At 43.8% G+C, this 23,664-nt stretch overlaps 1 protein-coding gene across 1 annotated transcript in view; it reads left to right on the plus strand.

Moving 5' to 3' along the window:
- The window catches only part of LOC122795556 (interleukin-6 receptor subunit beta-like), a 1,057,822-nt gene that overhangs the window by 707,449 nt on the left and 326,709 nt on the right, over window positions 1-23,664 (plus strand). The window contains exon 10 of the mRNA XM_044063785.1: window positions 7,703-7,804. Coding sequence (XP_043919720.1) covers window positions 7,703-7,804 — 102 coding nt within the window. The remainder of the gene's footprint in view (window positions 1-7,702; window positions 7,805-23,664) is intronic.

The following is a 23,664-nucleotide window of genomic DNA, read 5'->3' on the forward strand; positions in this document are numbered from 1 at the left end:
TTGTGCTTCAGGAGAGCTGTTAGATTTAAAGGTGGTGGCTGAGTTTTAGAGGCAGTCTGTAAGACTTGCATTTTACTTAAGTTGCTTACTTTCTAAAATAGGGTAATGTTTCTGTCTTTACTACTTTGATTTCCTGGTCATTTGAAGATTGCAGAAGGTAAAACCGCTATGAAAGATATACTCAAGCAATTAATGATTATTGCTGTAAGAAAAGCAATATTTCAGTTTTTCCACTTTTTAGCAAGTTTGGGAATAATAAATACATTCTTCAAGTATAGTTTGTTTTTTTTACTGACCTGTTTGAGCAACATTTGTTCATCTGTCTTTAATTGTAGGTTAACTGCATTTTGGCTTGAGTTGAAAATGAGCAAAGGGATCACTGAATGCTCTCCTCAGCTGAAGGAGGTTGGGGTGGAACATTTCTGTAAGATGCAGAGGGCTGGCTGATTTAACAGCATAAACAAGGTATCTGGTGGAGATCAGAAGCTTTTATGCATTGAAGAGATTCTCCAAGAGGAAGATTAAAATAGTACTGCTTCATTGCATAGTCTGCTTTTACATGATTTTTTTTTTGGGGGGGGGGGGTGCTGTAGCTGAAGATGGTATTATTTTGGGGTCTAATGTTCTTTTATCCTTGTATATCCACTGTTCTTCGTGTTTCACTGTTGCAGTCATCACAATTGGGTTATCCCTGCCTGAATAGCCCTCAGTCGACTAGAATATCAGAGACATCATATTCGGGCGTTGGTTGCTGTCGCCTACAGACTGACGTCAGGTCGTCAGAGGTATAAAGGGAGGCAGCCGACACTATTACATCAGTTTTTCTTGCCGCGGAGCCCGAAGCAGAAGCATTTTGCACGAGTGCCAGTCGGCCGTTCAGTTTGGAAAACGAGGATTGGTAAAGTCTTCAAAAGCTAAGTACCCCATTGGGGATCCTTTTTTCTTGCTCGAACTGATGTCAGAGAAAGTCAATTGTCTTGCCAGTGGAAAACAGATTCCTCATAGTCATTTTCATTCTTACTGTATAACTTGCTTAGGCCTTGAGTACGACATCCCAAACTGCCATTTCTGTGCTTTGTTTAACCCGTGCACTATCCGGCACTGGGCTAAAATTCTAGCTAAGCTTTTTCGTACATCTCTGAAGTATCCCGGTATGGCGTCCCTTAGCTATCCAACAGCCAATCTTCCAAAAAAGCGTAAAGATAAAGACAGAGACAGACCGCAAAGGATTAAAACTTCCGACGACACTACCATTAAATTGAGTGTCAGTTCTTTGGACCTTGGTGAGACGCTTTCGCAGTCCCCGACGCCTGCTATGATTTCTGTGCAGGCCTCTGCTGAGACCCTTTTGGAGTCTGCCATACTGCACGCATCTACTTCCATTATCGATCCTGCGTTCATCTCTACCTTGGATGGGTCCGGAGCCGCTGGGCAGGCACCGGCTTCCGAGGAGAGCCTTCATACTACTGAATCCAGATCTAAACCGACTACTGCTAAACCTCCGGAATCCTTCTAAATTAAAAGCAAAACTTCGACTAGAAAACCCACACAAAAGCAACCAATGACCTCTGCACCTGTACCACAGTCAGAAATGCTACATATGACAGAGGACCTCGTTTACTTGATTAGGGGATCCCAGTCCTCTTCCGTTAAACGTAAAAGAGACCAATCCCCAGAGCTTTTGCCAGATTCAGATTCAGAACAATCAGAATCAACAGTTCAGCTAGAAGACATGCAAACTCTGTCTGCATATGAGGACTCAGATGCTGACGATTCTATACCCTCAGTCTCCCCTCCTGAGGACTTCTCGTTTGGAGTAACTCTCCATACTCTCGGGGAGCATTTTAAATGAGAAAGTCAGGACTACCCTCAGTCTAAGAAGAGGCTTAGAGAATTTTTAGATTTACCTCAGCACAGACCTTTGGCCATTCCCCCCCTGTTTTAGAAGTGGTGGATGATGTCTACCTTGAGACCAGTTTAACTCCTGACGCCATCCCTCCTGCTCCTAGAAAACCTGACAGATACTACAGGGTCCCTGACTCTCACCGTTTCTTGTTCAGAAACCCTGCTGCTAATCCAGAAGTGATCACCCAAGGACCCAAAGGGGTATAGGCTACAGCTGCAAAAAAATCCTACACCCTCTGATAGAGAATCCAGGGCTCTGGATAGATGGGGGGAAAAAGGTATACATGTCAGCTACCCTTGCTATTAGATCTCTTAACTGTCAAATCCATATGCAAAAATATCAACAGCACATTTTGGAACTTTTAAAGAAAAAGATGGCTACCTTTCTTGCTGGGTCAGAATGTAAGGACTTACAGGAATTAATGCATTCTGCCTGCCAGGTGACTAAGCATTCCCTGCACTGTGGTTTTGATGCATTAGAAGCTTCTTGCAGGGCAACTACCACAGGATCTGTTATTCGTAGACATACATGGCTTAGGGAACAGCCCCTGCCTGGCCATGTGAAATCTAAACTTTTGGATGCACCATTGCATAAAGACAACCTTTTTGGTAACAAAGCAGAAGAGGTGCTTAAAAAGATGGAGGAAAAAGCAAAATCAATGCAGACTGTCAAAGACTTATTGCAAGTACAACCACCGAGGTTCAGCAGACACTACTCATCTAAGCATTGGGCATTTCCTGCAACCTCCAAGCAAGGCCAATCTAGGTCTAGAAGCAGCAAAACATCCAGGCCCTTAACCCAGGGCTCACAGAGAACAAAATAGTGGACATCTTCTTCTCCACAATCAGGGAGTAACAAGCAACCTCCCTTTGGTAAAAGCAATCAATGACTCACCCCAAAACCCAAACAAATCTGCCTCATGCACTCCACCCCCTAGGGGAAAGCTTTTAAACTTCTCTCACATCTGGGTCACCATCACAGATGACCGATGGGGTCCTAAAAATAGTCTCTCAAGGATACAAATTCTCCTTTCACACCCTACCTATTGCCAAAGGGTACCCGAACCTTCCCCTAAATCAAAGGACAGAGGCACACAAACCTATCAATGCACTCTTATCCATGGGGGCTATAGAATTGGTGCCACCAGAACAGGTGGGCCCAGGTTTTTACTCAAGACTGTTTCTAGTCCCCAGAAAGGAAGGCACCTGGTGTCCCATTCTGGATTTGTCCACTCTTAGCACCTTCTTAAACATTCCAAATTCAAGATGCTCACCCTTCATCAGCTCCTTTCCATTCTAACCAGGGATGCCTGGCTGGTGACTCTGGATCTAAAAGAGGCATACCTTTATATCCATATCAGGTCCTCATCCAGAAAATACCTACGTTTCAGAGCAGGGACTCTTCACTTTCAGTTCTCTGCTCTGCCCTTTGGCTTATCTACTGCACCCAGAGTATTCACAAAATGCCTGGCACCTGCCATTGTATATTGCAGAAAAATAAATATTCAGATTTACCCATACCTGGACGAATACCTCATTCAGGCAGATACCCAGGACAAATTGCTGCAAGACCTATCATTTGTAATAAACCTGTTCACCTCCTTGTGGTGCACCATCAACAAAAAAAAGTCAAAACTAGTACCCTCAAAGAAGATTGTATTCCTGGGAGCAAGTCTAAATGCAACCTCCCAGATGGCATTTCTCACACCAGAAAAGCAAAGGTCTCTTCCTACTTCAGACAACTGGCCACCAGGCCCCAGCTCACTGCAAGAAAAATCCTGCAAGCCCTGGGGTGCATGGCCTCTTGCATACTTCTCATTCCATATGCCAGACTGCATATGAGGAAACTGCAATGGTACCTGAAGAGTCTTTGTTGTCAACATTTAAAGGATCTGGAGACAACCCTCCCTTTGATCCCTTCCTTAACAGCAGAGTTCCTTTGGTGGGCCAGTGCCTGCGCACAACACAAGGGGCTGCCCTTTCTACCAGCGGCCGCCACACAAAGCATCACCACAGATGCGTCAGGTTACGCCTGGGCAGCTCACCTGGAGGACAAATGCATGCAGGGCCATTGGAACAAACAACAAATATCACTGCACATGAACTTAAAAGAGATGCTGGCAGTACAGCAAGCCTTGATGGCATTCAAACCCCTTCCCACTCAAGGAATTATTCTCATCCAGACCGACAACACTACAGTGATGTGGTACGTCAACAAGCAGGGGGGAACTCATTCCTATTCCCTGTGCAGGCAGGCCATGACCCTGTGGTCCATGGCAGCTGCCATGAACCTCCACTTGACAGCTCAGTACCTTTCAGTCTCTCAAAGCACACTGGCAGACCACTTGAGCAGGCAGGACTGGACCCTCACAAGTGGCAGCTCAGCAGGTCAACCTTTGCTCAGATTATTCAGAAATGGGGAACCCCAGAGATGGACCTCTTTGCGACATCCACCAACCACCTACTCAGCAGATTCTGCACAAGGGAATATCACCACAGAGCTTGGAGAGTGGATGCCCTGTCCTTCTCCTGGACACTCCTCTCAGTTTATGCATTACCACCCTACCTCTCCTTCCAAGAGTGCTACTAAAAATAAGGGAAGAAAAGCCAAGGATCATTCTGATAGCACCAGACTGGCCCAGACAACATTGGTGCCCCCTCCTGCTCAGTCTGTCACAGTCCCCTCCTTGGCACCTCCAGAGGACCCCAGACCTGCTGTCCCAAGGAGAAGGGACCTTCCTGCATCCGGACTTACAAACCTTGAACTTGGCATCTTGGCTTATTGCTTAAACCCACAGCAATGTACAAGCCTTTAGTACTCAGATCCTGCCAATCCTCAGAGAGGCCAGACACCCGAGCACTCGGAAATCCTACGCAGATAAATGGAAGAGGTTCGGTATCTGGCTCTAGGCTAAGGATATTTCTGTGTCCCAGCTGACTCTCCCACTTATTCTGGACTACCCGGCAGACCTACTCAACAGAGGCTTCTCCTTCTCCTCCATAAAGATTCGTGCCTCTGCCATATCTAAACATTGCAATTCAGAACAACCTGTTTTCTCTCACCCCCTGATTAAACAGTTTCTCAGGGGAGCTAACAACCTGAGGCCTCCCAGGAAAGCTCCCACCCCCACATGGGATCTTAACTTCACCCTGGAGAAGCTTACACTACCTCCTTTTGAGCCAGCAGCCTCAGCATATTTAAAGTTTCTTTCTTGGAAAACTGCATTCCTTCTGGCCATTACCTCAGCCAGAAGGGTCTCAGAACTTCAGGCCGTCATGGCAATCAAGCCATTCATTATATTCCGTACTGACAGAGTCACCCTCAGAACCAACCCCTCCTTTATGCCCAGGGTGGTTTCTAGCGTGGCCCTGAACCAGTCCATTCACTTACCCACATTCTTGGCCAACTTGTAGAACAAAGGTGAGAGGATTCTGCATTCCCTAGACGTTCACAGGCAACTAAGATTCTATCTGGACAGGACTAAGCCTTTCAGAAAATCTGACCAGCTGCTAGTCAGCTTTGCCACAGGGGCACAGAGTAAACCAATTTCCAAGCAAACAATTTACAAATGGTTTGCACACTGCATCCATTTCTGCTACTAGCACCATGGTAAGCCCCCCCTCCTAAGGGGATCAGAACTCATTTTACTAGAGCAGCCTCCACCTCGGTAGCCTTCCTCAGAGGAGTTCCTACGAGGCATATTCTGGAGGCTGCCACTTGGACATCTGTGCACTCCTTCACCAAACATTACAATCTGCCAGTGTTTTCTAAATCTAGGGCAGGGTTTGCCACTGTAGTCCTGCAGGACATGATAGCCAACCCTTAGCACCTCAAGCTACCTCCACCCTTTTTCTCCAGTAAGCTTTGGGAATCCACCCAAATGTGATGACTGCAACAGTGAAACACAGAGAACATAGTACAGTTGTGTACACATACCATAAATGTAGATGTTCGAGTGTATTCACTGTTGCAGTCCTGGATGTCCTTCATGGATGCATCTGCAGTCATAACAACTGGGTTGTCCTGTCGTCAGGCAGCCCTTCAGTCGGCCGGATTCCAAAGTCCGGGTCCGGCCCCGGCTGATGTCGCACTTCATCCGACGTCATCTCTGTTGGTCTTCGGGTATAAAAGCATCAGCCGACGCCATTTTCCCCAGTCTTTCTTGCCGTGGCTCAAGCAGAAGCTGTTCGCAAGTGCGGTCGGTCGGATCCAGAGATTACTTCTACCGAATACTACAAGACTTCTAAAGCTAAGTACCCGTTGGGGTCTCTTTCTTGCCTCAGCCGATGTCAGAAAAAGTTAATAATTGTTTAACCTGTGGGAAACAAATACCTCATAAAGATTTCCACTCTTATTGTCTGCCTTGTTTAGGCCCCGCCCTCGACGTAGCACCCTGTTCGGCCTGTGCTCCTTCAACCGACGAACGCTTAGGCCGGTCGGAGTTTGCAGAACAGTTTTTCGGTTCTGATTTTGCGTACATTATGCCGTCGGATCCTCCGACTACCCAATCTTCAAAACGCAAAGATAAAGACCGACACTGTGGTCCGCGGTTTCGGCGAAACCATGGTTAAGCAAACGAGTGTCTCGGTTTCGGCGAAACCGAGAAAACTGATCAAAGTACAGCTGAACCTATTCTACAACTGAGGCCCCTGCTACAACTCTTGAATCGACCTCAGAAATTTTACCCACTACGGTGGTTGCCACTGACTTATCAGACACCATTCCCTTGGATGTCTCTACCCCAGCACGTGGTGCTGCTAGGCCTCCAGCAGCCATGTCCATTAAGGCCTTCGCCAGGGCTAAAGCAGCCAAGACTACTAAATCAGTGCCTGTTAAACCCCCCACATCCAGGCCCTCTTCTAGTTCTCAAATGCTTTCTTTGGCAGAAGATTTAATTTCTTTAATTAGAGGATCTCAATCTCACCCAGACAGGGCCTCTCAGCCCCCAGAGAAGAGACCTAGGGCAGAGCCCCCTGATGCAGTCCTGGTTTCTCTCCCTCCGGCCCCCTACATTCTGTTGTTTTCTCTGTTCCCTTATTCTCTTTTTCTAAGGCAGAGACATTCTCGGTCTATGAGTTATTACTATAGTGAGGATCAAACCTCTGATCTCTGCCTCCTTTTGGGGGCTCCTGACACTTGGGGCAAGAAAAACTGATGTAATGTCGTCGGCTGCCTCCCTTTATACCCCTGACGACCTGACGTCAGTCTGCAGGCGACAGCAACCGACGCCCGAATATGAAGTCTCTGGTATTCTGGCTGACTGAGGGTTATCCAGGCAGGGATAACCCAAATGTGATAACTGCAACAGTGAATACACTCGAACATCTACATTTATGGTAAGTGTACACAACTATATTTTGTCTACCAGTTGTTAAGTTATGTATGTTTATAAGTGGCTAGGAGCTGTAGGTCTGGAACCTATGGATAATGAACACCGAAAAAGTGCATATGGACATTGAAGTTCCAAAACTTTAAAACAGTGTCATCTTGTGTGTTGTCAAAACTTGAGCTGGTGTTAAATTTTTGTCTTTTTATGTATGTACTTCAGTATCCAGTATTTCATTGGATACCACAATTACCTGCAGAATTCAACCAAAGGTAACGTGCATGCTGGTTTGATGTCTGAGGTAACTGGCAGAATGTGGTTTGCCTTTTCTTATGTTCTCCAAAGATTGCTATTTGTTCCTGTTATGTAATATGTCATGTAACATTTTGGATGTTTTATTAATACCAGAGCATAGAAGTAAGCTTTAGCCTTGCAAAAGTGATTAATGCTATATTTATTTTTAATTACAGAAAATATAAAGCAATTCAAGTTGTACGAGGTCTCCATCTATCCATTATATAATGGTAATCCTGGGGCATCACATACATTGAAGACATACCTAGAGGAAGGTGGTAAGTCCCTAAAATATGTTATTACTGCTTGCATTTAGGGATGTTCTTCGTGTTTCACTGTTGCAGTCGTTACATTTGGGTAATCTGCTGGCAGGTTGCCCTCAATTGGCCTGATTAACAAAGTCTTGCTGTCCCTTCTTCCATGACGTCAGGTCGTCAGGGGTATAAAACATGCAGCCGACGCCATTACATCAGTCTTTCTTACCGCGCGGTGCCCAAAGCAGAAGCAGTTCGCAAGTACCGGTCGGCCGACTCCTGAAATTTTTGTTTTGTCAACATTGTGTTTTGATCCTTATAGAGAATTCCACTTCATTGTACTGTAAGTGCTGCTCAGAAATAGTAACAGAGGATGTTCATTGTGTTTCACTGTTACAGTCATTACTCTTGGAGTATCCTGCTGGCAGGCTACCTGCAGTCGACCTGAATTCCAAAGTCTTGGTCCGGCATCGGTTGCTGTCGCCTCTTCCCTGACGTCAGTGCACTAGGTGTATAAAAGATGCAGCCGACGCCATTTTCTTCAGTCTTTCTTGCCGTGCGGTGCCTGAAGCAGAAGCAGTTCGCAAGTGCCGGTCGGCTGACTACTGAGATTTTCGTGTTCGAATTTCAGATCCGAAGTCTTCATTTAAAGCCAAGTACCCCGTTGGGGAAACTTTTTTCTTGATCCTGACCGATGTCAGAAAAAGTTAATAATTGTATTTCTTGTGGGAAGCAAATACCTCATAAGGACTTCCATTCTTATTGTATTCCTTGCTTAGGCCCTGATCACGACGTTGCTAGTTGCAGGTTTTGTGCTAGATTCAACCAACGCACTATTAAGCCTCGCTACGATTTTGCATTTCATTACTTTGGCCGAAGATTTAATTACACGATGTCGTCGGATATTCATCCGACTACCGCAATTCACAAGAAATGCAAGGAAAAGGACAGGCATCCGAGGTCCAAAACTGACGACGATGCTTCTTCTAAGCCAGTCACCGGTTCTCAGTGAGACGCTTTCGCAGCCCCTGACGCCCGCTACCTCAGAGCCGCAGGCCGCTTCTGATTCCCACGTGGAGCAGACTAAGCCTCTAGAAACTCAAGGTATTGGGCACTTGCAAAATATTCCCTCAGATGGGTCCGGAGCCACTGAGCAGGCATCGGCTTCTGAGGGTGTTTTCAGGCCTACACAGTTATATATAAAACCGACTACAGCTTCAAAGGCAAATAATAAAGCACCACTAAAGACAAATAAACAAGTGCAGCAAGCCCATGAACAGGCCTCCATGCCTAAAAAACAGATGTTCAAAATGGCCGAAGACCTAATTACTTTGATCAGGGGTTCCCATCCCCTTCCTGATAAGAGGCCTAGGCAAGAGACAGAATATGAATCTTCAGATCAGGTTTCCATTTCCTCTAACTCCTCTTCTGACCAGGAATAAATACTCTGTCCCTCCCTATGAGGATTCAGATGCTGAAGAATCTATCCCTTCAGCCTCCCCTCCTGAGGATTATTCTTTTGGGGAAACCCTGCATACCATGCGGGAGCACTTCCACTGGGAGAGCCAAGACTACTCAGAATCTAAGAAAATGCTCAGAGATTTTCTTTTACTACCTCAGCACAGGCCTCTTGCTATCCCTCCTGTTTTAGATATTGTAGATGATGTATTTTCAGAGTCCAGCCTGTCTCCTGACTCTTTACCCCCTGCACCTGTTAAGCCAGACAGATACTACAGGGTTCCAGATTCACATAAATTTCTTTATAAAAACCCTGCGGCTGACCCAGAAACTATTTCTCAGGGTCCCAAAGGGGTCAAGGCTTCCATTGCAAAAAACCCTATCCACTCTGATAGGGATTCAAGGGCACTGGACAGATGGAGGAAAAAGGTTTACACTTCTGCTACCTTGGCTGTGCGGGCTTTAAATTGTCAATTTCATATGCTTAAATATCAGCAATTCTTAATGTCACTGCTTATCAGAAAATGTTAACAAATTCTGAATGTGCAGAAAACAATGAAATGCAGGATTTATTGCATGCAACTGAACAAGTGGGAAAGCATACTTTGCAATGTGGTTTTGATTCTCTGGAGGCCTGTTGCAGGGCCGCTGTTACGGATTCTGTCATTAGGCGGCATGCTTGGTTAAAGGAACAGAATCTGCCTGATCATGTTAAAGCAAAATTATTAGATGCTCCATTATAGCATGATACTTTGGTGTTAAAGCAGAAGAGGTGTTGAAGAAAATGGAGGACAAAGTGAAATCTATGCAGACAGTTAAGGATTTCTTACAGGTACAGCCACCCAGATTTAGCAGGAACTGGCCTACAAAGAATTGGTCCTTTCCAGTGTCAGACAGGCCACAAAGAGGCAGATACAGATGCCCCAGAGGCAGATCCCAGCCCCAAGGCTCATACAGGCCTAAACAGTGGGGTGCTTCTGCCTCCAAAAGCGGAGAAGACAAATCACAGCCATACAGGAAACAGTCCCAATGACTTTCCTCTGCCAGAAACAAGCACTTATCTTTTGGCAGCCCCCTTAAGGGGAAAACTAGCACTTTTTTTCACAAAATTGGCACATTATCACCCAGGACAAATGGGTCTTGAACGTAGTGTCTCAGGGCTACAGGTTCCACTTTCACACCCTGCCAAGGGCAAAAGGTATGCCAGACCTGCCACTCAATCAATGGGCAGAGGCACAAAAGCAAGTTTCATCCCTCATGGACATGAGGGCCATTCAGAGAGTACCACAGCAAGAGCAGGGACAAGGATTTTACTCAAGACTTTTCTTGGTACCCAGAAAGGACAAAGCCTGGAGACCAGTACTGGACCTGTCTATTCTAAACACATTTCTGGACGTTCCAAAATTCAAAATGTTGACTCTGCAGCAGCTTCTGCCCATGCTGGGCAAGAAGGCTTGGTTTGTAACTTTGGACCTAAAATAGGCATACCTGCATGTCCCAATCAGACAATCTTGCATAAGATACCTCAGCTTCATAGCTGGCTCAATGCACTACCAATTCTCTGCACTGCACTTTGGCTTATCTACTGCGCCCAAGGTCTTCACAAAATGCCTGGCACCAGTAATTGCCTTTTGCAGACAACGAGGAATTCAAATATACCCTTACTTGGACGACTGCCTTATTCAAGCAGAGAACAAGGACATTCTACTAAAGCATCTGGCGTTTGTAAAAAGATTACTAATTTGCCAAGGGTACACAGTATACGAAAAGAAATCAAAACTAGTACCCTCTCAAAAGATAATATTCCTGGGTGCAAGCTTAAATACAACTGCCCAGATGGCTTATCTCACGCCAGACAAACAAAGGCAACTGACTTCTTACTTCAAAACGTTGGTAACAAAGACCCAGCTATCTGCAAGAAAAATTCTGCAGGCTTTGGGCTTCATGGCATCCTGCATTCTGCTAATTCAATATGCCAGACTGCATATGAGGAAACTACAGTGGTATCTAAAAAGTGTTTGGACTCAACATTGCCACAGCCTGGAAACATGAATTACCCTCATTCCCTACCTGCAACAGGAGTTTCGATGGTGGGCACAGGCCTGTCACCACAACAAGGGACAGCCATTCACTTTACCCACAGCCAGGCAGACATTAACAACGGGTGCATCAGATTATGCCTGGGGGGCCCACATGGCAGGAAAATGTATTCAGGGCACTTGGCCCGCAAGCCAGATGCATCTTCATATCAATCAAAAAGAGATGCTAGCTGTTTAGAATGCCCTGACAGCTTTCAAGGATCTACTTAATCCAGGACAACTACTGATAAAGACGGACAATACTACAGTCATGTGGTACATAAACAAGCAGGGGGGCACACATTCCTACCCCCTCTGCAGACAAGCCATGACTTTGTGGGACACAGCATTGACTTATCAAGTTCACCTGCAAGCACAATTCCTGCCAGGAAATATAAATACCCTGGCAGATGAACTAAGCAGAAACCTCATGGATCCCCACGAGTGGAAACTGGATCCACAAGTCTTCAGCATGATAACAAGGAAATGTGGATGCCCAGACATAGATCTATTTGCCTCTCCTCACAACTGCCAGCTACAGAGATTCTGCACAAGGACTTATCACAAGGAAGCATGGAAAGTGGATGCCTTATCCTTCAGCTGGAAAAAACTAACAGTATATACCTTTCCTCCACTGCCTCTCCTCCCCAAGGTACTCCTAAAGGTCAGACAAGAGAAGCCAAAAATGATACCGATTGCCCCAGACTGGCCATGCCAGCATTGGTACCCAATCCTAAAGAACTTGTCTCAAGGTCCAACCTGGACATTGCCTCAAATTTTTCACTTACTGACCCAACAAAACAATCAGATCCTGCACAGCCAACTCAGAACCTTAAATCTGGCAGCATGGCAGATAATGTAGCCATTCAGAACACTCCTCTCTCCAAAGCTGTGATGGATGTTATTTTGGAGACCAGGAGGCCCAGTACCAGAAAATGTTATGCAGAAAAATGGAAGAGATTCTGTGCTTGGAGCCAGGCACAAGGAATTGATACGTTTGTACCAAATATTCCTCAGATTTTACAATACTTAACTGAGATGCTGGGCAAAGGCCTATCCTTTTCATCAATTAAGATCCATGCCTCTGCCATTTCAGCCCATTACAATACGGAACCACCTATCTTTTCTCATCCATTAATAAGGCAGTACCTCAGAGGGGCCAAAAACACAAGACCTCCATGGAGAGTACCAATACCTGCATGGGACCTCAATTATGTATTGGAAAAAACTCACACTGCCTCCTTTTGAGCCAGCCTCAACAGCTGATATAAAATTCTTATCCTGGAAAACAGCTCTGCTCCTAGCAATAACCTCTGCAAGACGAGTCTCGGAGTTACAGGCACTCATGGCTGTGGAACCTTTTATCATTTTCCATCCAGACAGGGTTTCTGTGAGCACAAACCCGACATTTATGCCTAAGGTGGTGTCCAGTGTGGCCCTTAACCAAACCATTCACTTGCCTACCTTTTATCCAAACCCACAGAACAAAGGTGAGAAACTTCTGCATTCTTTGGAGATACACAGACAGCTACGCTTCTACTTGGACAGAACTAAAGCTTTCAGAAAGACTGAGCAACTTTTAGTGGCATATGCTGCAGGATCACAAGGAAAGGCTAACTCAAAACAGACTATTTCAAAATGGATAGGCCATTGCATTCATTTCTGCTACTCACAGCATGGAAAATCAGTGCCTAAGGGCATTAGGCCACATTCAACCAGAGCAGCAGCCACTTCAGCAGCCTTCCTCAGAGGAGTACCAACCAAAGACATCTTAGAGGCTGCAACTTGGAGTTCAGTGCACACTTTTACAAAGCGCTACCACTTACCTCTCTACTCTAAATCCAGAGCAGGCTTTGCCACTGCAGTTCTGCAGGGCCTCATAGCCTCTCCTAATCCTGTTTAGCCCAGCCACCCATCCTTAGCTTTGGGATTCAACCCAAGAGTAATGACTGCAACAGTGAAACACGATGAACATAGTACAGTTGTGTACCTACCATAAATGTAGATGTTCGAGTGTATTCACTGTTGCAGTCCAGGTTACCCTCCCACCATCCCCCTTTTCTTTGCTGTGTCTTATCTGTACTTCTCTATTCTGTACAACCTATGTGGTGTATTTGCTTGTAGATGAAGGAAATGTTTACTTTAGTGCATGCATGTTTATTGACATAATTTTTTCAGCCTACCCTTTTGGGGGCACCTGACATCTGGGGCAAGAAAAACTCAAGAAAATGGCGTCTGCTGCATCTTTTATACCCCTGGCGCACTGACGTCAGGGAGGAGGTGACAGCAACCGACGCCGGACCAAGACTTGGAATTCAGGCCGACTGCGGGTAGCCTGCCAGCAGGATAACCCAAGAGTAATGACTGCAATAGTGAATACACTCGAACATCTATATTTATGGTAGGTACACAACTGTACTTTTGCCATCGTATGTTAAATGTTTTTTTTTTCTTTCCAGAGTTCTTTGTGATAACTTGTGCTTCAGTGAAGCTTTAGAGAGCCTTGAACGTGCTTGATTTGGCATACCAGTGTTTTTTCCACTGATTAAAATGACAATTGTAACATTTTTGAAGGCTAGTATGCAAACAACTAAACAGAAAAAGATCAAACGTGTTCTCAAATTGTGTGGAAAGGGGGTCTGAGATTTGGAAGTTAGAAGATATGTGAGGAGATGATCACCCTTTTAGGATTTATTCACAGGCAACTTGATTGCAGAACTGTACCATTTAAAAGTGAAGGTTTTTGATATCAGAGGACAAAATTTGACATGTCTGGATGTTGTTTCAGGTATGCGCTTGCAAAACAACACTGTAAATGATGTCCAAAAAAAAAACTTTATACGAAAACAGTCATGACAGAAGAAACCAGTTTGTGTGTGAAGCAGATAAACAAATTCAATTTTCAAAGGAGGTTGCATCAGTTGTCTTAAAGAAAAAAATAAATAATAAAACACAGTAGGAAGACTGAGAACAGTGCCAGTTAAATAACAAAACAGGAATGATGGGTTTAAAAAAAGCCCAAACTGAGGTGAGGATAACCAGCTCTGAAATTAGAGAAAAATGTTTGTAGTCACATATGGAGGATTATGATTTGGGTCTCTGACCACAACCAGCTTATATGTTTAAGATATGGATGCCAAGAAATTCCCCTGGAGAGCTAAGGTCAAGAAGGTGAATCTTGGTATCCATGTCGAGAACATGTAATAAGTTATGATCAAAGACACAATCATAATTCTTTGTAGTGCATGGAGCTTTAGCAGCTCCAAGTACTACCAGTTTAAAAAAAAAAAGTTTTGAAAGCTGGTAAAGCACTTGGCGAGCGCTGTCATATAGCTTATTTTTTTAAGAATGGGAGTGGTGGGGTTGAGACAAAGGAAGAATAACAGACATTTTTTTTTTAGTATGGGTATATTTAGCTTAAAAAGTAAACAGAACTGCAGGTTTTTGATCAATATGCATTTTCTGAACAGTAAAAGTGAAACTATATTTCTAATATTTTTGAATGACTATAATCATTAGTGACAGGAAAATACTTGGACAGTTGAGAGGCAAGGAGATTTCAACACAATAGCCAATTGTTATAGCATTTAGGTGTGTGAAACAGTTGTTACCACACCCCTAAGTGCTGTCATTATCGGGTCTCAAGTTAGAGAAGCGTTTTGCAAGTTTATTTTTTTCCCCATTATTGGAGCACAGTTACAGCACTCCATGCACTTTAAAAAAGTAAAGGAATGGATGATGATAAAATAAACTGAGAGACTGCTACTATTCATGAAGGAAAAGAAAAGGCATTTATCAATCTCCACAGCTAGAAATGCCTAGGTAAGTGGGGTTGAGAGGTTTGATTTCAGTCCTTTAAGAAAGGGCCCTGAAACAACTCCAAAAACTGAAAAGTGCAAAAGGTCACAGTATTTGATGTGATTCGCTCCAGAATGCATAGGAAACTGAAATAAACTTGCATCCTTTTGTGGAGATATGGCAAAGTCTCCTTTTTCAAGACCCATAGTCTTGGTGGTGATTATCTTTAGATGCAAGTTGTCATTGTGTATTCAAGCTTAACATGGTAATAATGGAGTCTGGGTAGGATAACAGCATGATCTGAATTGGTGTGGAATAGTGCAGAAAATTCTGCATACTAAAGTAATTGGATCGCTCATATTCTAATAGATTAATAGTGGTAATTCTAGAACCGAACACTGCAGGACACTTGTGGGAGGTGGGAATCAGTGCTATGTAAAGAATGCAGTGCCCACCATAATATTGTGTTGTGTTTAGGGTCTAACTTGATGAGATTTTTGCTATCATAGTTGATTATCTCTGTTACCATAAGCCAAATAGCTTTGCAGGTCAGTCTGATAAGGCTAATGGGTATGTAATTGCTAGGGTCCACAATGGGGCCACCCTTGTTGAGCAACATCTCCACAGCAGTGAATCATGATACATCATATTACCCCTGAAGATATAAAGACCAAACTTCATAATGCATACTTTGATGGAGACTTGCCCTTTGGCTCTCAAACTTGTGAGGTGTTTAAGAACCTAGAGGACAGGGGGAAGGTGCTAGGTAGGCAGGGGATTGAGAAACAAGTGCAGTAGGAGTTACCCTAAATAAGCATAGACCCTTCAACTAAGACAGGTAATGATATGCAGGGAAGCCCCTATGAGGAAAAAATGGCAAGATGAAAAGGGGAGGCAACCTTTTAAAGACCAGAACTCTCTTTCCCCTCCTCCATTTCCCTGAAAGGTTGGGAGGGAAATTCTTTGCTTATCTGGATGAGGTGAAGTATTACTTCCAATCAAAGGGTTCTGGACATAATTATAAAAGGATACAAATGGAATTCAGTTCAAACCTCAGAAAAGGAGATTGAGAGTGACAGCAGAATTAAAAGCCCTTGGTCCTTTCTCATATACTACATCTTTGTTGCAACGGGGATCCACAGAAGTTATTCTAAAGAGACAAGAAGGAAAATGCCTTTTCCTCAAGACTTAGTTCTACGAATGTAAGGTTCATATAGAGCCATTCTGGACTTGTCTAAACTAAAGTACCTTTCAGTTAGAAAATCTAAAATACTGACCCCCACAGATCTGTTCTTCATTTGCTAAGTCAGAAGGCATTTATGATGATAATAGACCTAAAATGTGCATACCTGCACATTTCCACTCTGGTAAAGGATAGGAAATTTTTAAGATTCTGGCAAGTGGGAAGGGCATGACCAGTTCACCTCCTTACCCTTTGGTATTTGGAGTTTTTATAAAATGTCTAGCAGCAGTGGTCACCCATTGCAGGACTAGTTGCCAGTAGCTAGATATTTGCTTTCTGCAGGTCCCGCCAGTGAGGAGACCGTAAATGCCCTCACCTTTGCTTGGCAGTGCTTATAGAAACTTGTTTTTAGACTGAACCTGCAGAAGCCTATACTGAACCTCGTTTTTTGTTGGGGGTGGGGGGCTCTCTTGGGCAGACAGGTGCCAAGGATTTTTCTGCCCCAAAAAGAAACCTTGTTTTTCATACAGGTCTTCTTGCAGATGACACAAAACATTATATGGATAGCCAAGGAGATCCTCACGATCTTAGGGCATATAGCAGCCACAGTCATGATACTCTGAGACATGGTTACATATGAGAAAGGTTCAGTAGTACATAAGAAACCTTTAGGATAAACAAGTCAACACAGTTTAGTATGCCTTCCTTGCACTACTGTACTTGAAGAAGGAGCTGGACTGGTGGATATCAGCCATCCAGGAGAACTGAGGAATGCTTCTTTGCCCAGTGGCTCACAGTAAAATCCTTAACAAAAAAATCAACAGATCAGGCCTTGGGGGCATCCCACACACAAGGTTTGAAGGTGCAGGGTACTTCAAATAGGGCAGAGGCCAAACTCTATATAAACCTGAAGTGGATGCAAGTAGTAAGCTCTGAGAGGATACTAAATTCTGGGAAGCCTAAGGGTTGTGATGAACATTACTACCATCATGCTGTATATCAGCAAATAGGTTGGAACACATTCCTATGAGTTGTGCAGGATGGCCTTAAACCTGAACTGGGCATTGCATACAGTCTGACAGTGAAAGCAGTATAAATGTTTACAAGGTACAGTGTACTGACAGGTCACTTAAGCAGTACCAAAGAAGACCCACACACATTTCAAGGTCGTCTTACCTCTAACTCAAGTGAGAAAGCATGTTTTGCATCATACATGCAATATTTTTCCCAGAACTTCACACTGTAAAGCTTGAGCAGTGTACATGTTCAGCATTTCCTGATAGGGCAGTTTTCTTCATGTTTCCATCTCTGCCATTAATCACAAAAATAATTTTAAAAAATACTGGAGGGAAAGCCAAGGGTAGTACTTAGTTTCTCTATTGTCCAGTTTGCATTGGTGTTCTCACCGCAGATTGATGACCAGGAAAGACCTAATGATCTGCCTGGGGGGATGGACCTGTTGACTTAGGACAAAGGCAACTTGATAAAGCTGGGAATCAAAGCCTTGAAATAACAACCAGGAAGCTTTAACATTATGACCTTTTTGGTGCCAGTTATCTCAGGGGGCATGTTCTATATGTTGAGAGAGGTCAGGAGACCAAGCGCTGGGAAATCATATCTGGCAAGCTGGAAGAGATTTTCCCTGTGGTGCCAAAGGAGGGGTCCCATACCTGCTGAAGCAGCATTTTTAACACCATTTTTGAACTGTGAGCCTTAACTGTATATCTCTAAACCGTCCCTTCAAATCATGTAATACTAAACCACTTTGTTCTCATGGAAGGATCAACTTATCCCTTTGGACATTTGCCCTGTTCCCCTCCCAGATAAAAATCCTTCAACTCTATTCTATAATTACTGTCTAAACCTTCTTCTCTCATTGATAAAAATATGCCTGACCTGTACATAAAACTAAAGAGACTAAAACATTTGCACTGCTTGCATCGTGCTATTCCTATCAAATTTCTCAATTTTTGTATTATCTTTCATTTAGTATCTTCCCACACATCTTTAGCTGCCATAACAGAATCCATTTTACCCATACTCCTAAATACTGTAGTTTATCATGTCCCCATAAATATGGGTATTGCTGAACCAATTCATATGTAGGTACATAGTTTATAGCTATAGCCTATGTTTTGTCTTCATTAATTTTATATGCCGAAAAGACTTGAAACTATCTCAGAAAGTTCCACAACAGTGAGATGATATTTTGTAACTAATAAAACCAGAAAAAGACATCTGCAAATAAAACCATCTTTTCTTGATTATCATACCAACAATATCCTTTAAATTCTGAGTCCCTTATTTTATTTGCCAGTAGCTCTGAATATAAAGCAAATAACAAAAGAGAGGACACACCTGAATGGTTCGTTTGTTCAGACACCACTTATTAGAGAGGAACTTTCTCACATTCATTTTTTTCTGCTGTTCACTCGTATATCCTCCTAATTAGCCTTATCATTTTATCAGGGAATGCAAATGCTTCCAATGCCCTACTCATAAAATCCCAGTTTAGTATGTAGAATGCTTTCTCTGCATCAAGACCCATCAACAGCAGTGGTATTTTTCTTAATTCTATTCCTTCTATATTATCGCTTTTATTAATGTTGTGAAACGTTTGCCTTCCCTCCACAGAACCACAGTGATCCATAACTATAATTTTGGCAACACTATTGCCATTCTTTCAGCTATTATACACAAACACTTTATAATCATGATAATTGAAATGGACCTATGACAAGCTGTGTCTGTTGGGGTTTACTATCTTTAGGTAATACAACAACCACAGCTTTGTTACAGGATGTTGATGCTTTCCCTTGTTTTAAATACTTTTGAACAAAACCTTCCAGATCATTATCACTTTCTTCCTTCCTTCCTAGTTTCCAAACTTCCATAGGAATGCCATCTATTCCTGGAGACTTTTCTTGTGATTGATTTTTACATCACCTTTAGCTCATCTCCTCCTATTTTGAATGTTGATTGTTGAGCCTCATCTACTTCTACCCTTGGCACAGCAAAGTCTTCCATAAGTATTTTCATTTTTGCTTTTCCTTAATTTCCACATTCTTCTGCTTTATACAGATTCTCATAAAATTTCCCAAACCATCTCGAATACCGCTACAGAATGCCTGCTTTTGTTATAGGCTCCCTAAGTTACCAACAGCTCTTTCTGCTTTCAGTTGCCTAAGTCGTTGTGTTAAACGTTTTTGTGCTCTGGAGTTATCAAAAAACAGTTTTTAAACTCCAACTTAGTTTTTATCCCACTCTCTACGTATAACTTCTGAAAAAATTACTATCTTCCCTAATAACTTAGGTTCTTAGGTAAATACTAGGCTATCAGTCTGCAGACTATTACAAACCTAGCCAACAACCAGAGGTCAGACTCGAACTGTGTACCTTGTATCTGAAAGGTTAAGATCTTGACCATCCCCATTCCATAACTCTTAAAATAATTTCCACTACCCATTTCTTCAATTCCTCAGTTTAACAGGTAGGTGGAGGAAGTGCCAGTGTCTTATTTGTACTTCATTTCCCTGTATTTGTTATCTTGGTTGTTATTGGAGCATGATCTGAAATGGTTATTGGAAGTCTGTTGAAGCTTTCAATTAAATGCACATGATGTTCTATGTGTTTCACTGTTGCAGTCATTACATTTGTGTAATCTGCTGGCAGGTTGCCCTCAGTCGGCCTGATTAACAAAGTCTTGGGTCCTGCGTCGATTGTGGTCCCTTCTTCCGTGTCGTCAGGGGTATAAAACATGCAGCCGATGCCATTTTATCAGTCTTTCTTACCGTGCAGTGCCCGAAGCAGAAGCAGTTCGCAAGTGCCGGTCGGCCGACTCCTGAAATTTTCGTTTTCGAGTTTCAGAACCGAAATCTTCAACTTAAAGCTAAGTACCCCATTGGGGAAACTTTTTCTTGCTCCTTACCGATGTCAGTGAAAGTTAATAATTGCATTACTTGTGGAAAGCAAATACCTCATAAAGATTTTCATTCATACTGTATTCCTTGTCTAGGCCTTGACCACGATGTACCTTGCTGTCGGTTTTGTGCTTTATTTAATCAGTGCACTATCCGTTGTCGGCACATTTTTGCCTGTAAATATTTTGGTTCTTGGTTTAATTATCCAGAAATGTTGTCTGTTAGCATTCCGACTACCGGGATTCCGAAAAAACACAAAGATAAAGACAGAGATAGACCGCCGAGGTCCAAAACTGCTGACGATTCTTCTCCTAAGCCACTCGCCAGTTCGCCGGTACTCAGTGAGGCTCTTTCACAGCCCCTGATACCCGCTACTTCTGATTCGCAGGCATCTACCGACACCCATTCAGAGTCCTTTATGCCGCGAGATACATCATCTTTGGAACCCGTGGATGTCTCTACCTTGGATTGGTCCAGAGCCACTGTGCATGCACCGACTTCTGAAGGTGTATTCAGGCCTACAGACTTGCGTGTTAAACCGCCACCGCCTTCATTTCTAAGGTCTAAATCTCGATCCATGTCTAAAAAACTGATGCCCAGGCTGCAGGCTCAGGCCCCTATGCCTAAAAAACAAATGATAAAAATGGCTGAAGATCTAATTACTCTAATCAGGGGTAGTCAAACCCCTCTAAGAGGCCTAGGGCTGAGCTTGATTATGAATCTTCTTTTCAGGATTCTGTTTCTTCTGACTCTTCTGATGACTTGGATTTGTCCATACCTGCCTATGAGGATTCTGATGCAGAGGATTCCATTCCTTCTGCTTCCCCTCCTGAGGATTTCTCTTTTGGGGAAGCTTTACATGCTTTAAGGGAACATTTCCATTGGAAAGCCAGGAATTTTCTGATTCAAAGAAGAGGCTTAGGGATTTCCTTCTTCTTCCTCAGCATAGGCCTTTGGCTATGCCTCATGTACTAGGCATTGTTGATGATGTGTTCTTGGAATCCAGTTTGGCCCCTGATTCCCTGCCTCCAGCTCCTAGTAAACCTGACAGATACTACAGGGTTCCTGAGTCCCACAAGATGTTCTTCATCTCACATTGCTGCAGTCCTTACTTATGGGTAGTCCGCTGTCCTCGGTCGGCCCGAATACCAAAGTATTAGGCTGACGTTGGTCATGGGCGCCTAGATCTGACATCAGAGCATCAGGGTATAAAGGCGCATGACCAACGTCATATCCTCAGTCTTTTTTGCCGCATGGTCCGATGCAGAAGCAGCGTTGCAAGTGCCGTTCGGCGTTCTGAAATTTTTCGTTTTCGGAGTTTCAGACCGATACCAAGTTGGGCTAAGTACCCCGTTGGGGAATATTTTTGTTTTTTCTTGCCTCAGTTACTTACCGGATGTCAGAAAAAGTGAATAATTGTATTTCTTGTGGGAAACAGATACCGCATAGGGATTATCACTCGCTTTGTATTCCTTGTTTGGGACCGGAGCACGACGTTGTCGGGTGTCGGTTTTGTGCTAGGTTTAATAAGCGCACTATAAAACGGAGGTTAGATTGCGCTAGGTTAGTCTTTGGCAAGAGGTGTAATTATAATATGCTGTCGGATGTTCCGACGCCTGCTTCTACTAAGAAGCGCAAAGACAAATCTTTAAAGCCTAGGCAGGATGATTCGTCCGTTTCGGACGCCGGACCTTTAGAAGCTACAGCTGAACAGGTGGATCCGGCTGAAGTTTCTGTTGAGCCCCAGGGGGAAACTTTGATTTTACAAAATGTGGCCTCTCAGGAGGCAGGTCAGGCTGAAGGGGCCTCTCAGGTTACTATTCTCCCTTCTATGCCTAAGGTGGTTAGGCCTTCTGCTACTGTTTCTAAGGCTCCTTCTAAGGGCAGGTCTGTTTTGCCTTCCTCCGGTGTCAGTTCTGGTTCTTCAGGGTCTGTGCCTAAAAAGCACATGCTTAAAATGGCAGAGGATTTGATTACTTTAATTAGAGGTTCTATACCCCCTCCTGATAAGAGGCCCAGGATGGAGCCAGAGTTGGAAAGTTTGGAGCAGGCCTCAGATGATTCAGAGTCTTCTGCTGAGGACATTCAAGATTTCCCTCCTTATTCTGATTCTGATGCAGAGGATTCCACTCCTTCTGCTTCTCCTCCAGAGGATTTTTCATTTTCAGAAACTCTGCATTCCATGAGGGAGCATTTTAAGTGGGAGGGACAGGATTACTCTGATTCACGGAAGAGGCTTAGGGAGTTCTTGTTTTACCACAGCATAGACCCTTAGCTATACCTCCGGTTTTGGATGTTGTTTCAGATGTTTTCTCGCCAGCTTCCTTTAATCCAGATTCTGTGCCTCCTGCCCCAGTTAAACCGGACAGGTATTACAGGGTGCCTGAGGCTCATAAATATCTGTATAAGAGTCCCAGGGCGGACCCAGAAACTATTAGTCAGGGGCCTAAGGGTGTTAGAGCCTCTGTTGTTAAGAATCCGGTTCCTCTGGATAAGGAAGCTAGAGCTTTGGATAGATGGGGTAAGAAGGTGTATACCTCTTCTACTTTAGCAATGAGAGCTTTGAACTGCCAGTTTCATATGTTGAAGTATCAGAATTTCCTCCTTTCTCAGCTAAAATCTAAAGTGGATGCTTTGGCAGAGGGCATAGAGTGTAAAGAATTGCAGGATTTAGTGCATGTTTCTGAACAGGTGGGTAAGCACTCTTTGCAATGTGGTTTTGATGCTTTACAGGCTTCTTCTAGGGTGGCTGCCACTGGTTCAGTTATTCGTAGGTACGCCTGGCTTAAGGATCAGAATTTGTCTGAGCATGTTAAGTCTAGAATTCTGGATGCCCCTTTACAGTCTGAAGTTTTGTTTGGTCCTCCTGTGGAGTCAGTCTTAAAGAAAATGGAAGACAAGGCTAAGTCTATGCAGACTGTTAAAGATTTTTGCAGGTACAACCTCCAAAGTTTAGTAGAAATTGGCCTACTAAGGGGTGGACGTCCTTCTTCTGATTCTCAGTCTAGGGGTAGATCTAGGCGTGGTAGGGGCAGAGCTCAGAGTACCTTCAGGCCGAGACAATGGAGTTCGCCTGCTCAATCTGCTGGTGAGGGCAGGGGCCAGTCCTTTCGTAAACAGGCCCAATGACCTGCATTTTCAGCTGCCAGATTCTTCTTGCCTGGCAGCTCCTTTGGGAGGAAAGTTGGCTCTTTTCAAGCAAAATTGGCATTTAGTCACCCAGGACAAATGGGTATTGGACATTATAAACCGAGGTTACAAGTTCTATTTCCATACCATGCCTCCTTTCAAAGGCATGCCAGACGTCCCTCCTCGGCAAAGGATAGAGGCTCACAGACAAATTTCTTTACTTCTTCAAATAGGAGCTATACAGCCAGTTCCTCTGTCAGAAGTGGGCCTAGGATTTTATTCTCGCCTGTTTCTAGTTCCAAAGAAAGGAAACACGTG

Source organism: Protopterus annectens, chromosome 2.part2 (genome assembly GCF_019279795.1).
Source record: "Protopterus annectens isolate FY-2018-M chromosome 2.part2, PAN1.0, whole genome shotgun sequence".
In the NCBI taxonomy this organism is placed as follows: Eukaryota; Metazoa; Chordata; order Ceratodontiformes; family Protopteridae; genus Protopterus; species Protopterus annectens.